The following is a 15,830-nucleotide window of genomic DNA, read 5'->3' on the forward strand; positions in this document are numbered from 1 at the left end:
ACTGTGACCTCTGATGACCACCAGATACTTTAAAAAGACTAATAATATTTTTCAGAGATTTCAAAATCCAAATTCAAAGTGCTTCTTGGTAATGGCGAACGCAGCAGGTGCACCTTCTCCCAGAGTCTGGTTACCTTAGACAGTTGGCGCAGTTTTTTGGCCCCTTTGTGCCCACCTTCGCTTCCCAGGATTGTAAACAGTGTAACGGTGCCGTGGTTCCTCTTTCCAATGCCACCTTAGAGAACTGCAGCAGCTGCTTTGGCATCAGATCCCATTTTGGTTATGGAATCATAAGGTTATCATCAGGCCAAAGTTGACGGAAAAGAGTACGCCTGATATTGTGTACCCAAAAATTTGCCAAAACGCGCAGTGAAATATGTGGGCGGAAACACGTTCCCTTTTTTGGCCGTGAATAGAATTCTTCATTGAAAAAAGCAGCACTGAAGATAACAGTGGGCATCTTACAATATGTGCCTTTCAAAAACGTTATTAGATTAGAGCTGCTGAAGAGTCATGAAAGCAGTTAATCTGTATATAATGACAAACACCTTCGTCTTCACACAAAACCATCCGGTTTGTTTCACTATTATCCGCATTGTGATCCGTATTGTTATGTTTCGTTTTACATTTACATGTATTCACTTAGGAGACACTTTTCTCCAAAGCAACTTACATCTCAGAAAATACAACGTGTTCATTACATTAGGAGAAAGAGACATAGCTGTAGACGTGTGACTCTTAAGTACAGTTTGTTTCCTTCACCATATGCACTGATGTTCATCACACGAGTAACTGCATGAAACTTATACATATGATACATATGAACATTTACGTTATGTTGCAGGAGTGGCTCTGTAAAGGATTGATCCAAGGATGATCATGAACACATATACCTTAAGGGCATGAACATTTATACCTTACATGAACTTAAGAGATGGGTGAAGTGAGTCTGGAAGAGGTGAGTTTTAAGACTCCTTTTAAACGTGGACAGGGATTCAGCAGTTCTGAGTGAGAGAGGGAGGTCACTTCAGCACAACGGAGCCAGAACCGAGAACCTCCGTGCTTTACCCTTTGTGCGTGGGACCACCAAGCGGGCAGATGTGGAAGAGAGTAGCAGTCTGGTTGGGGTGTAGTGAATGATCGGGACTTGTAGATGTCTGAGAGCAGTTCTACTGATGCATTTGTAGGCCATAACCAGGGTCTTGAATTTGATTCGGGCAGCTATAGGAAGCCAGTGCAGAGAAATGAGTATAGGACATACATGCAAACGCTTCAGCAAGTCAAACACAACTCGGGCAGCAAGAGCGTTCTCTATATTTTGCCTGTTTTATTGTTTTAATTTATTATATCACCCTATATATCTATCTTTTTAAAACAAAGCACTTTTAGAAGCTGCATTGAAAGGCACTACAGAAAAAAGTTTTATGACTAATTATTAAAGTGACATTTTTGTCCTCAGAGTTCACTTCCTTGGATGTGAATAAACAGCTGTCAATCAAGATGGGACAAAACTCAACCCTCCGCTCTGATTGGTCAATACTAAACTCTGATTGGTCAGCACTGAAGTGTGGATGGTTTCTGCTAGTAAACTATGGCCAATGAAATCGGCTGACAGCGAAGAGACATTTTTTTAATGGTTCACAGTAAAAATGACCGTGACTGACAGCTGACAACAGCCGATAAAGTCCACAGAATACCTCATAATTCAGAATACTTACCTTATTTGCCTTAAGGAGATCAAGTGAAGCTGTTAAATGTAAAAAATTATGAAGTAACAAAAAGAAGGTGGCAAAATGGAATAAATAAATTACATAACAAATACATTCTCTTGAATGGTTTTTTACTCCAAGTTTACCTTGTTTCCAAGCATCAACACATTATAAGTTCTTTATAAAGTTTTTTTTTTACCTGTATTCTTGGGGCTTAATGGTTAAAAGCCTAACTCAAGAAAGACTTCAAAGTCCAGAACAGTGCAACCTTGAGCACATATTCAGACACACACACACACACACCCACACACACACGTGTTACCAGGCGCTGAATTTCCCACACAACATCAGGGTTATCGTTTTGCGTTGTGGCACTGAAGGAGCTTATTTATACGCGGCGCCGATGCTGCCGAGGTCCAGAACACTACACCCATCACAAAGATGATGATCCGTGTCCTTCTCCTGAGTGCCTTATGCCTTGTGGGCCTCAAGGCCCAGTGTCCAGACCCAAACTCTCTGAAGGATGCTGAAGGCAACAAGGTCTGCGCCCGCATGTTTGAGGACAGCCACTACTACAACGAGCAGAGCTGCGGCGGCCAGTACCTGGACGCGTACTCGCTGGACGACGTTCCAATTATTCCCTATGCCTGGAACAACCGCATCTCGTCCCTGGTGGTGTCGACGCGCTGCAGTCTGACCGTGTGGTCGCGCGTCAAGAAGGAGGGCAAGAACCGCAAGTTCTCCGCCGGGATCCAGTACCGCCTGAAAGAAGTGGCTCAAGGTCTGTTTGGAAACTGGAACGACGACATCTCTGGGTACTACTGCGAGTGCTAGACGCTCGAGGAAGGACCGAGGGACGGAGGACGGAGCTCGGGGGCGGAGTCCAGGCCGAGGAACGAAGAACTATCGGCGGGCACCTGTAGAGGGGCGGCAATAAAAGAGCATTCATGAAACGGGCTCCTGTGCTTTTTTCCCGGCGACGCTTCCATTCCCACGTGTTCCTTCCGGCCGCGGTCGTTTCGGCTCCCTTTTCAACCACCTGTCATTGTAAAGCCCTGTAAAAGGGCACGGCGTTCGTGTACTTGTGTTCCTTCCGCTGTCTTTCTCTCTTTTTCCGGGGGAAAAATCACATTTTCAATCACGTTCTCCGCTGCTGATCGTAAGGAAACGGAGAACGTGATTGAAAATTTTGGCGAAGTTTTTAATGGGACTAAATCTTAAAACTGTTATTCGGATTCACGGCATAAAGTCGAGTTCAGGGCCTGCGCTTCGCAGAGCGCAGGCAGATGAGCGGCTCAGGGCACGAATATGACCGTCTGGGCGTGAGTTCGAGGCTCCCTGTGCGCCTCGTTCACTGGGGGAGAGACACTGAGAAATGGGCAGAACCAAAGAGGGACGGAAAAGGAGGGAAATGCAAATAAAAAAAGGTAGTTTGCCGGTCAAGTACATTCGCACACGTGAGTCGTTTCGCTCGGTCGACGCTCCGCGCGGTAACAGAATTTGGTGAAGAGACGACGAATAAAGAAACGGCACCGAAACAGCACACTTACAGGTTTGTGTGTGTGTGTAGCTAAAAATATGGCACAGAGGTGAAATGGCAGCAACAAACTTTAAGACATACACTGATGTACCAGGGTAAATTTCAGTCGCGTGAAATGAATTCACAGCTGAATGCCAGCAGGGGAGCGTTGATGTGTCCTCGGGTGCCCAGGTGGGTTGTGCACGTGGGTTATTGATCAGCACGTGCACCTCGGGGGCTCGTAAGGGACGCGGCTGAGGGAGGAAAAGTCCGACCCCCGACTGCCCCGTGTCGCCTCCCTGGACGGAGGGATCGGAGCACGCGATGACCCGGGTGCAAAGGCTTCGCCTTCCGCTCCGGCCTCGGCCGACGGCCCCCTCCCCAAGTAAATAAGAGCAAATAAAATAAGACGAAATGATGACGCTGCCTATTAAGGTAGCAAATGACCTGAAGGAAGAATTATTTTGAACTCGGCTGCGTTTCCGGAGGCCCGTGAGGCCCTGCTCATGTTCTCGGGTCGCCTTCTTCCCCTCCCCGCTGAGCGACGGAGCGATAAATACGCCGGAGCGCCTCTTAATGAGGTCTTTGGCATTAAACCCCCGCGGGTGGGCTCGGTGCCTCGGGCGACCCCCTGCGGTGCGTCAAGCCCCCCTCCGAGGGCTTCCTTCATCGTCGGGATGATCAAGAGAACCTCGGGCCGCTCTTTTGGCAGATGACCCGTACGTGGAAGCAGGTGCTCACGTGCTTATTATTTTCGGAATCCCTGCGTCGCACATTCTTGTTAATCTCGAGGGAGGGCGAAAGAAGCGGTGGCTTCCTTCCAAAGGTCATATCGACCAGCAGTCGCAGAAATAATCACATTTTACATTTTTTTGTATTTAGCTGATGCTTTTCCCCAATGCAACTTACAGTGTTAAGGTTACAATTATTTATCCATTTATACAGCTGGGTAATTTTACTGGAGTAATTTCAGGTAAGTACCTTGCTCAAGGGTACTACAGCCAGAGGTGAGGCTCAAACCTGTGACCTTTGGGTCCGAAAACAGCGGCTCTAACCACTCCCCTACCAGCTGTCCTCGTAACTAGAACACACTGAGGCTGCTAACCGCCGAGGCTGGACATACCGCAGTATTGGAACATGTTTTACCGCGTTCGATTCTGCGCTGCGAAGGGACTACGACAAAAACAGCCCCCGTATCGGCTCATTTATTCCAGCAATCATTACTCTTCATACTCTCTCACACTCCTGAACACTCTTTATGCGTTATGTGTGCAGCTCCATCTACTCTAACTGGGTCCTCAGCTTACAAACACAATGGGGACCGGAAGTGTGTTCGTAACTCAGTTTGTAACTCAAGTCCGAACCTCCTGCTCCGGACCGTGCGACAGCTTCTTCCCAGAGGGTGCGAGAATCCTCCGCAGCACGACCCCCCCCCACCATCCGCACGCCCATCTCCCGACACGCTTGGCTGCTTTTCTTTTTCCCACACACAACGGAAAAGTTTGCACTAGTCACTTGAACAGAACACGTCACTTTAAGCAAATAACAATGTACTCAGACGCTTATTTAATTTATTTCTGCTCCTATAGCCAGTGTCTAGCGTCTCTAGTGTCTAATGTTTGTCTCCAGTTACAGTGTGAATTACTGGTCCCGTATAGCCTTCCTCTTTCTGTTTATATTTAAATTATATGTAAATCTTGTTTTAGCATTGTGTGTATTGTCTGTGTATAGTGTGTATTGTTGCACTGTCTGTATTTGCACTCGTCTCTTTGGAACACGGGGGGTGCGGTGGCGCAGAGGCACAGAGTGTTTGACCGGGTCCTGCTCTCTGGACTGAGGTTCGAGCCCTGCTTGGGGTGCCTTGCAATGGACTGGCGTCCCGTCCTGGGTGTGTCCCCTCCCCCGTGGCTCTGCGCCCTGCGTTGCCAGGTTAGGCTCCAGCTTGCCGCGGCCCCCCTTGAGACGAGCGGCTTCAGTCAACATGTGTCTTTGTGACACGCTGCAGTGTTTGCTCTATGCGGTACGGCGATCCAAAGAGAAATGAAATTTTGTTCGTATGTGTAATTCACCTATAGGTGGAATGACAGTAAAGTTCACTTTGTCTGTGAAGCCATGAATAAATGATGGGATTCATGTGTTATTCATAACCGGTGCATTATTACTCATTCATGTATTACTGTGAATCTGTGGAACGCACAGGAACACCAGACCTGAGCTGTGAACACTGCGGAAGTGAGTTGAAGGAATTGTGCTCCACGGTCGCGTTCTATTTCTGCCCTGTGTACCCGAGATTTACTGCTAGTAATGGCTGGATGTAGAGCGCAGGTGGTTTTCACCAAAGAGCACAGAGAAGTTTTCGAAATAGAAGAAAATGTGACTAACAGTAAATAAACTTGAAAATGTTCGTATCTTCAGGAATTCATAACTCAAGTGTTTGTAACATGAGCAGCTGGTATATTAGCTGCTGCCTTTGGATCCACATCTTGCAGGTTCAAATCCCACCTCCAGTACGCTTGAGCAAGGTGCTTACCCTAAAAGAAACTGCTCCAGTAAAATTACCCAGCTGTATAAATGAGTAAATAATTGAAAGTAGCTTAACATTGTAAGTTGTTTTGGAGAAAAGTATGAGATAAATGCATTTGATCCATGGCTATTCAGAGTTATGAACATCCTCACTTACAGCCTTTCCCCTGAACCCGAAATGTGAGTCTGAAATGTAGCACCAGAAGGCAGTTGGACGCCTGTCAAACCTGAAGAAATAGAATAGAAATGTATATATACACAGTATATATAACATATTTAGCTCCTGCTGTGCAATAGATATTTTATGAGCCCTTTTCCTTTTGTACTCAGGTAAATTCTGTAAATACAGCCTGGGCTGAGTGCTCAGTCCAGCAAACTGTGTGTGTTGGAGCTGCTAAGTGAAGGAATGAATATGAATACGAGCCACGCAGAAAACCCCCCCAGGACCCCAGCGCATGAGGTAATTCGGAGAGGAGTGACCCTCCTCGAGCCCTCCCCTCGGCTCTCCCTCTACCTCAGGTTCCCCATCCGCAAGCGGGAACGAGCTCCGAGCGCCAGGCTGAGCGGACGGAGTGCAGAGCGGCCGCTCGGCTGGACGGGACACCTTCTCCCTGCGGTGAGTCCGTGAGATCTTTCTCTTTCGCTCTCCAGCTTCACCACAAAAGCCACGGAGACACGACGTGCACCGGTGTACTTCTCTGGCTCCGTGTGTCGATTCACACATCAGCGCTGACAGCAGGCGCCCGTGATGCTGTGTGTCATCACTGGAACGTGGAGTCCTTACCTTACTTTATCTTGCGGAGACCCCATGAGTGTAGTAGTAAAACTTCTCAGTAATGCTCAATAAGGACAAATTCAGCAGATGAGGAAATTCCGATGAGTTCGAACACAGTTATTCTGTACTCTTACTCTACTTGGCAAACACTGTAAAGGGTGTACTTTTTACTGCGATTGTCTCGCGAGGGAGTGTCGGCTGTGTGAACGAGGAGGAAATGTCCGGATGATCGACCCCTCTCTCCAGCGTGCTTTTCTCATTGCGTACCCAGATTTTCTTGAAATTGTGGTAAAACCCCGAAGGAGGGAGTCCGCTGCATTAACATCTGTTGCGAAACACCTGAACATCTGCTTCCAGTCTGTGAGTGGACACAAGGGGCCACCGGGCAGCGGGGATCAACTGCCCTTTTAACTTGGTCCCCCGTTGGTGCATTAATTGGCAAAAGTGGGGAGTCGAGGGGCCGATGACCACCTACTGTTAGTGGCAGACCTCCCATGGAGACAGCAGAAGCAGGTTCCATCATCAGCCCCCTGCAGCCCACAGGTCATTTCCCTCTAATTGACCGTTTCCCCATAATCTCCTTAAAGCAACAGTAAGTAGAGGGTGAAGCTGCGAGAAGTAACAGGTGCATCTGCGCCACCTCGGGGACCTGAACACTGCGCTCCTGCTCTGTTACTGTGTTCCATCAAGCCAGAATGTGAACAAGACCCCTGGGAGATCACACTTACAAACATGTTTTTTTGCCGAGCGTCTGCGACGTAAACACGGCGAGTTGTTAGCGGATGCAAGATGCAGCGTGGAACCTTGGCTCTCATGTCTTGGGATAGATGGTCATGTGGTTTGGAGAAGTTCATATATTGCTGTCGTTTCCATCCCCATCTGTAAGCGTTGGAGGAGCGGGGTATGCAGTTGTTTGTGTGTCGGCGTAGTCGTAACCCCCAGGGAGCTCCGGTTGCATGCCTCTACCTGCTCCTCTTGGTCTCCTCCAGAGACCAAGCTGCAGCAGCTGAAACCTGGAGAGAAGGTCTCCATCATTCATGGAACAAGGAGGAGCTGCAGAAGCAGACAGAGAGTGGAAACTGCAATTTCTTTTTTACTGAGCTTTATTTCCCCATGATAAGACCCGAGGAGGCCGGCCAGCCGTCATACCAGCACCCCATGTTGACTGAAGCTGACGACCGCCTGCCATGATGGGAGAGACATACCTTTGTGAACTGGGACATCAAGTTAACATTCAGCTGAATTGAACTGACTTGAAAACAGGAAGGAGGAGTGGAAGAGTTGAGGATCTAGACCTCTTCACTGGGAGTTGAAGATGTGCTCATGTTTTGTCACCTGCTGTTGTGTTGATAATGCTGTAGAGTTGATGATGTCAACTCTTGGTGACCACATATGAAGTGACTCCAGAAGCTTCTGGCCTCCACTTGTGTCTTCGGTGTTGAATGGGTTGTGTTCATTGTCACTGTGATTGAGTCCATCCATCTGGTTGCTGCTCGTCCTCTTCTTCTTCTCCTCCTCCTCCGCTCAACTTGTCGAAGCGAGACAGTCTTTTCGAGAGAATCGAGTATTCGGGTGGTGAATAACATCCACATTGAGTGTACCAAGCACGATAACTCCAGTATCATCATTTCTGCTTAGTTGGGGTTAGAGTTCCGGTCTGATTTGAGCCAAGACCCATCTGTTTGTTCTCCTGCCTCCTTGAGCATCCCCTCCAACAGCACAGCTCAAAGGAGTCCTTGTTTTTCTTGTCCTTTTCTCAAACGCCAGCTTTCCATTCCATGTATTGTTACAGAAAATACCATGCTTGAGCAGTTCTGATCTTCATTCTTGTGGAAACATCAACGCATCTGAGGGTCTTTTCCAGGATCTTTGAAAATCCAGATCTGGAGCTCCACTCGGTCACCCAGGAGGGGACTGAAGTACCCTAGATGCCCAAGACGTGCAATGTGTCCCTGTGTGAGACCGTTCATGAGTGTTCATGTGCTACACATGGGCCTTGTGGTTTATACTTCCTCATTAAAAAACATCTTCTCCACCAGGTTCTGACCAGGTTGTGAAAGACAACAAGGGGGAGCCAGGATGTCGAATAACATGGCTAAGATCGCAGATGCTCGGAAGGCCGTGGAGCAGCTGAAACTGGAAGTCAACATTGACAGGATGATGGTAAGAATGAGAACTGAGGTGGCAATATATAGATCATGCTATGCAAATGGGGATAAATAAATATAAATAAATATTGTAATACACTGAAAAAACTTGCATACTTCATCCTCGGTTCACCCCTGCGTACGTCAGTGATGTATAAAGTTATTGATAACATGCTGCATTATATTACAGTGCTGTGAAAAGGTATTTTTCCAGTTTCCATTATTTGTGCCTTTTAGCCGAATTTGTGACTCGAAATAGCGTTCGGTGTGTGTGTGTGTGTGTGTGTGTGTGTGTGTGTGTGTGTGTGTGCCCTGCGATGGGCTAGTGTGTCTACAATGTTTCCTCCCTATGCCCTCCAAACCACCGCAACCCTGAATTAGGACAAGTGGTTATTTATAATTAATTAATTGGTTAATGAAAATGTATATGAATATGTCTAATATTCTTCTGCTGTGTTCTGACAGTCTCTTACCTGTGCTCTATATGATTAATAATTTCTGCTGTGCTGTGAGCAAAAAGCAGTGTCAAAATGTAACCGTGAATCAAATACGCAGTATTAGTAGGGCTTTACACCACAATTACCTGGCTGAGAACTCCAGCTCTGGTTATAATAAACAGAGAAGAATCAGAGCTACAGGAGGAAGAAGAAGCTGAGATGAACAAAGCGAAGGGGGACAAGACGAACGGACGTGCTCACGAAAGAAGCTCGAACCGTAGGCAACGTGACGCGAAACGCGCGATCGGTCCGTTTTTGTGAGAGCGCAGCTGTTGATCTGTGCTCTTCATTTCGTGCTGCTCTTTTTTATCAAGGGCGCTCATATTTTTGGAGGCCACTGCATATGGAAAATATGATGCTATTGTAGAAATGTGGCGAGAAACAGCAAGAGACCACAAACCCAAGCTGTTCTCCCTGACAACCACATTCTGGCCTCTTCCTCTATATGTTCGAAGTTCCTGCAGTCGATGAGCACGTGACACGCGTGAAATGTGTGGATCTCTCCGGACGTGCCGCTTAGAGGCCATAGGGGGCGCAGCGTTTAAGGTCGCAGCCTGCGACCGGACGCACAAAGTCTGAGAAACACGGTTTGCACGTTGTCCCGGGAAGGGCGCTACTGAACCCGGATCCCTCGTCCCCTGTGCAGGTGTCCAAGGCAGCAGAAGAGCTCATGGCCTTCTGTGAGGCTCATGCCAAGGAGGATCCCTTAGTGACCCAGGTGCCCTCGTCCGAAAACCCCTTCCGCGAGAAGAAGCTCTTCTGCGTCATACTTTGACCCGGACGCCGGGAGGCGAAGTGTGTGAAACGTACAAGTTTCTCTTCACCCTTTCAGCAAGATCCCGTGGATGTTCTACTTGAGTGAACCAAACACTTTCCTGACCTCTGGTGACCTTTCCCGCCCCTTCAGTTGTCCATTCAGATTCTAGACAAGTGCAGCCCTTGATTTTTTAATTTATGCCTGTAAATTAAAAGTAAAAATAAGTCAAGAATGGTATCGAGTGTATTGCACTAAAGTGCCAGACGATTTAGTGTGAAGAGCACCATGTTTACCCATAGCCCTGAAATACTATAGTATCTATCTATCTGTCTATCTATCCTAATAAAGAGGAGTCCAGCCCAGCCACCATCATTTGAACTCCATTTATTTCCACTACAGTTTATAAATTAATACACTATATTTATAAAGAAATGATGAAAATAATGCCGTTGTACCGAATATGCAGCCTATTTGAGGAAAAAGGGGTATTTACCAGGTGTTTACCAAGCGACCCTGTAATACGAGGGTAATGCCGAGTTAATTCCTCTAAAAGGTAGGTGGGTGGGTGTGTGTGTGTGTGTGTGTGTGTGTGTGAACAGTCAGTGTGCAGCAGCAGTAAAAGAGAGGCACCGCTTTACAGAGGGAGGCAAAGTTTACCCAAGGTGCTCTTTCTTGCTGCTCTCGCAGTCGGCGCTTCCTTGACAACAATTACACATTAACCCGAAAACACACACGGATGGACACACACTCCCACGGACACGCGCGCACGCACGCAGCCTGCTCCACCTCATCCTTGTACACAAGGAGAACTCGGAGACTGCAGGTCCACAAGGATCGGTCCAGATGCACTTCTGAGAGCAGCACGTTCGCGCTGTGGCGGGAAGCGCAATGCAAAGAGGCTGCAAAGAGGCTGCAAACCCGAGAGGACGCTGCGGTTGCCGGTCTCGCGGACAGGGGGCGGGGCCTGGAGCGCCAGGTGAGCGCAAAGAGCGCAGGTAGAAGAGCAGCTGAACAGAGACGTCGCGACGCGGGTCCGTTCGAGACGAACCAGGTATGCGACACCTTGCCCCCCCCATAAGTGCTTCATAATTCCATTTACTACGATTTACTCCTCTATTCATGTTTTTCAATTCTTCTGTTTAAATTTTGCGGATGATTTACTGCGGTCATTTACGATTCTACTCTGATTTTACCCTGTACACCTTCCATACTGTAAGAGAAGCTGCCTTAAAGGCGCTATCAGTTTATTTATTATTATCTGTTTGTTATTTATTACCGGGGGCGCGGTGGCGCAGTGGGTTGGACCGGGTCCTACTCTCCGGTGGGTCTGGGGTTCGAGTCTCGCTTGGGGTGCCTTGCGATGGACGGGCGTCCCGTCCTGGGTGTGTCCCCTCCCCCTCCGGCCTTACGCCCTGTGTTGCCGGGTTAGGCTCCGGTTCCCCCCAACCCCGTGTGGGACAAGCGGTTCTAAAAGTGTGTGTGTTATTTATTATTACATAACAGTATAAAAGTCCGGCAATCCCGGCGCGAGCGAGGTGGGGCAGGACGGGATGAACATGTACAGTATTTACATGTTGTTCTATTGAAATGTATGTAAATGTGGAGAAATCCGGCCTCATGCCGCGCGGAACACGACGAGTTACTGCTGTTCGCGCTGCCGCTGCCGCGCGCCGCTCCCTTTGTTCTCCCGCTTAATGAGCCGCAGCCGAAGGTGCAAAGTTTGCTCCCCCGCAAACCACCACCCGTGCGTGCGCGTCCACACGTGTCACTTCGCTGCGCGTTCCCCTCACGCGCCCGTGTCGTTCGTTCCGCGCGCTCAGGCGGCGCTTGAAAGCGACTCGCGAGTGACTTTGATCAAGTGGCGTGAAACGTCGCGTGCGGCCCGCGCGGGACTGCGCGACTGATGGAAATCAAATGCGCGCCGCGAGGAAACTCGTTTTTCCGGCCGGTTTCCGTCATTCGCCGAGTTGCGCGACGCGCTTTTCTTCCCGTCCATCCGCACACGCGCGCGCACACACACACAGCCCATAAAACATGTAGAGCACGTTACTTGCCCGTGTGTCACGTGTGTTTCGGCAGGTGCCTAAGGAGTCATTCTTCTTGCGGTGCTCAGTAAAGCCCTTGCGCGCGGGAAATGAGGTGTTTCGGAAATTTTACTGTCAAAATCGAGATCGTTTGAGATCGAGTCTGGAAAAGCTGCGAACTGTTACTCATGTGTATGGATACCGAGTGGGAAAGAGTCTGTTTATCCATGTAGCTTTGGTCATGGCTGTTGGATCAGCGAATGGAAACACCTGCAAGGCTTAGAATAGATGTGTGCAGATAACTGAGGTTGGTTTTCCTTTCGAGTTGTGGGAGAAGCTGTCCTGTAAAGTTCCAGAAATGGCTGCTTTTTCTTTCCCGCCACGCTGGTGAAGTGGCAAAATCGATCTTTTCCGGAGTTCAGCTTTTAATGGTTGCGCTGAACTTCAAGTTTGATGTTCTAGGGACAGCTGGTACTGTAGCGGTTAGAACCACTGCCTTTAGACCCAAAGGTCATAGGTTTGGTCCCCACCTCTGGCTTTAGTCCCCTTGAGCAAGGTACTTACCCTAAAATACCCAGCTGTATAAACGGGTAAATAATTGTAACCTCAACACCGTAAGTCGCTTTGGAGAAAAGTGTCACCTCACCACCTCGTGGCTTTCCCATTGAGCTCGGTTGTTGCCATATGGGTGTCGGCGAGGCCTGCCTGCCTACCTCCCTCTCTTGGTAGGAGCCAAGCGAGATGGCCAACTTCAAGGGGCACGCCCTCCCTGGGAGCTTCTTCCTGCTCTTCGGCCTCTGGTGGTCCGTGAAGCACCCCCTGCAGCACTGCTGGAAGAAGCGGCAGCCGGGGCCCCGGCCTAAGCTGCCGTCCTTCTTCAACAGGATGGACTTTGTTGAGGGGGTCCTCAAGGTCTTCTTTGCGTTTGTCGGTGAGTTTCTCACTTTTTGCGCACTGCTTGTGGACTCTAATTTATTGCTCCCATGATGGAGACTGTGTGGTGGCTAGTGGGTGTGTTCTTTATAGAGCTGACTCATGTCACATTATAGTCATGGTAGTCAGCCTGGGTGACTGAAATAGCTTTTTTTTTTTTTTTACATTTTACCTGCATAACAAAGAGGGTGGAGTTACAGCTACTCTGGGAGAGTCATATCAAATAATTTTAGACAGCTGGATATTCCTCCCCTTATTACTCACTTTTGTCCATTCAAGTGTGGCTACGGATTACAACATCCACTACAGGTGTTGGTAAGGCACTCCACTTGAAGGGGTTAAGGATGTGGATTTGTAACCGGAAGGCTGCCGGATCTAGTCCCACTCTGTACTACTGTTGTGGTACCTTTGAAAGGGGCCCTTAAGGTAAAATGTAAAAGTGAGTTAAATGCATTATGTCACTGTAGACAAAAGCATCAGCTTAGTAATGAATTAATTTTGGTGATTTATGAAATAACTTTCATTTTTTAATAATATAAAGGCACATGGTGGCAGTAGTTTAACTGTGTTAAATGTGTAATTCATTTGGAATTCCCCCAGGCATCATGGCAGAGCAGTTCGTGCCAGATGGGCCACATGCCCACTTGTACAGCACTAAGGAGCAGGCTTGGGTGAAGCTGATGAACTGGCAGCACAGCACCATGTACCTGTTCTATGGCATCTCTGGAATAGCTGACATCCTCAGCATGTCATCCCTCCCAGTACCACAGGGGATTGACCGTCTTGGCCTCTCTCTTGCTCTCTTTGTAGAAGGTATAGAACTTACTGGACTGCTTTCTCTCTTCTCCAGCGTAAATCAAGAGTCCGCTTGGCTGTTAAGACAAGGGCTGACTCAACCCAGTCACTGAGTAAAGAGCTGACTCAACCTCATCCAGCTGGTAACTGAGTTAAGACTTGACTCAACCTGGTCAACCAGTAGCAGCAGGAATTAGAACAATGCTGTGTTGCAGCTGCAGAGCATTCGTCATGAGATTCCGCAGCGCTGGGTATTGCAGTGTCTTTTCTACAAGTGATAAATGCTCCCCTTTACATCCAGGGTTCCTTTTCTACTTCCATGTGCACAACCGCCCATCCTTGGATAAGCACATTCACTCCCTGCTTCTGGTGGCGGTGTTTGCTGGGTCAGCCAGCACCTTCCTGGAGGTCTTCAAGAGGGACCATCCTGTGCTGGAGCTTTTTAGGAGCAGCGTGGCCATCCTCCAGGGAACATGGTTCTTCCAGGTAGCACGTCACGTACAATATTGCGACTTCAACTTATGCGAAATGCCAGACGTCAAACAGTGCAGAGAATATAGAGAATATGACAAACGGGGGGGGGAATGCATAATGCAGTAATAAGAGAGAGAATTTTGCCCTCTTTGGCACCGGCTTGGCTACCTGTGCAGAGAGATGTGTTCGTACGCAGCCCAGTGAGGTATTCTTCCCCTTTCCAGATTGGCTTTGTGCTGTTCCCCTTCAATGGGCCAGAGTGGGACCAAGAGCTACACGACAACATCATGTTCATCACCATGTGCTTCTGTTGGCATTACGCTGTTGCCTTGGTGATCATCGCCATCAGCTACACCTTTGTCTGGTTGTGAGTATTGCCCGTAGTCATGGCGCAGTGTTCATACTGAGCACCATAGCGTAAAATCTGGTGTTTATGGCAGGAATTATTCAGCTATCCCTGACTCTTACATTGAGAATTTCTACTGATAACGAATGCATTAAACAGTGTTTATCTAACATACACTTAACATGTTATTTTGTTAACATATTATGTTTACATAAACATAAGAGCAGCATGGTGGCACAGCAAGTAGCGCTGCTGTCTCACAGCACCTGGGTGGTGTGAGAGGACATGGGTTCAGTCCCTGCTCAGTCTGTGTGGAGTCTGCATGTTTTCCCTGCGTCTGCATGGATTTCCTCCCACAGTCCAAAGACATCCTGTTCAGGTTCACCCATAGTGTGTGAGTGACAGAGTGTGTGTGTTCCACTGATGTATGGTTGAGTGACCCAGTGTAAGTAGTGTATCCAGCAGTGTAATTCACCGTGGTGAATAAAGTGTGTGGGCTCATAACACTACATAGAGCTCATTTGAAGTCGCTTTGGAGAAAAGCGTCTGCTAAATAAATGTAAATGTTAACACTCATAACACCTTCATAATCATATGTAATTGCACCCCCTACTGTAGTACCTCTAATGTTCTTCCTGCATTGTACAGTAAAAATTATCCAGATGTATGAATAGGTAAATCAGTGTAAGTAGCTTAGTGTATGTCACATTGGAGAAAAATTAATAAATCATAACTTTTATACCAATCCTCATATTTTCCAATAATTGAGATAAAGCTTTACTAATACTTCCGTAAATAATGGGCCATGCCTTTAAGTAAGTTAGGGACAGCTGGTAGTGTAGTGGTTAGAGTTACTACTGTTGGACCCAAAGGTTGTAAGTTCAAATCTCACCTCCAGCTGTACTACCCTTGAGTAAGAGACACCCTAAAATTGCTCCAGTAAAAAATTAGCCAGCTGTGTAAATGCAAGTTGCTTTGGAGAAAAGTGAGATAAATGTAAATATTTGGAAATGATTCACTACTAAGGTGACACAAAGTCTTGGGTGCAAGTCTTTATCTTCATTTCCTCCCTTTACTGCAAAAGGCCCAGGACGTTCTGTTGAGTGTAGTGACATGAAGTCCCTCTCATACCCTGTCCTTACCACTCCTCCTCTGCGTTCCCAACAGAGGTGTGCAGAGGTTTGTAGCGAGACAGAGGGGTGACACGGAGATCGGCTTGAGGAAGACTTCCAAGTCCAACGACGCAAGTTCCCAGAAGGCCCTGCTCCAGGACTCGGACGAAGAGTGAAGGCACGACGAGACTCCGAGAAATGGCACTGACAAAGACTGCG

General features: G+C 47.9%; 3 protein-coding genes across 3 annotated transcripts; all 3 read left to right on the forward strand.

Moving 5' to 3' along the window:
- Positions 1 to 2,150: 2,150 nt before the first annotated feature.
- sycn.1 (syncollin, tandem duplicate 1) lies at positions 2,151 to 2,543 on the forward strand. Its single transcript, XM_018736276.1, has one exon. It carries the CDS (start codon positions 2,151 to 2,153, stop codon positions 2,541 to 2,543), a length of 393 nt encoding a protein of 130 aa, XP_018591792.1.
- A 4,765-nt stretch (positions 2,544 to 7,308) lies between these two features.
- gng8 (guanine nucleotide binding protein (G protein), gamma 8) lies at positions 7,309 to 10,281 on the forward strand. Its single transcript, XM_018736329.1, has 3 exons — positions 7,309 to 7,322; positions 8,605 to 8,689; positions 9,817 to 10,281. The coding sequence occupies exons 1-3, from the start codon at positions 7,309 to 7,311 to the stop codon at positions 9,943 to 9,945; spliced, it is 228 nt and encodes a 75-aa protein (XP_018591845.1). The 3' UTR covers positions 9,946 to 10,281.
- Positions 10,282 to 10,929: 648 nt separating this feature from the next.
- Positions 10,930 to 15,798, forward strand: tmem45b (transmembrane protein 45B). The gene is made up of 6 exons (XM_018736323.2): positions 10,930 to 10,978; positions 12,681 to 12,882; positions 13,485 to 13,697; positions 13,981 to 14,165; positions 14,378 to 14,520; positions 15,667 to 15,798. Exons 2-6 carry the CDS (start codon positions 12,693 to 12,695, stop codon positions 15,785 to 15,787), a joined length of 852 nt encoding a protein of 283 aa, XP_018591839.2. The 5' UTR covers positions 10,930 to 10,978; positions 12,681 to 12,692; the 3' UTR covers positions 15,788 to 15,798.
- Positions 15,799 to 15,830: the final 32 nt, after the last annotated feature.

This window comes from Scleropages formosus, chromosome 3 (genome assembly GCF_900964775.1).
Source record: "Scleropages formosus chromosome 3, fSclFor1.1, whole genome shotgun sequence".
Taxonomy (NCBI): Eukaryota; Metazoa; Chordata; class Actinopteri; order Osteoglossiformes; family Osteoglossidae; genus Scleropages; species Scleropages formosus.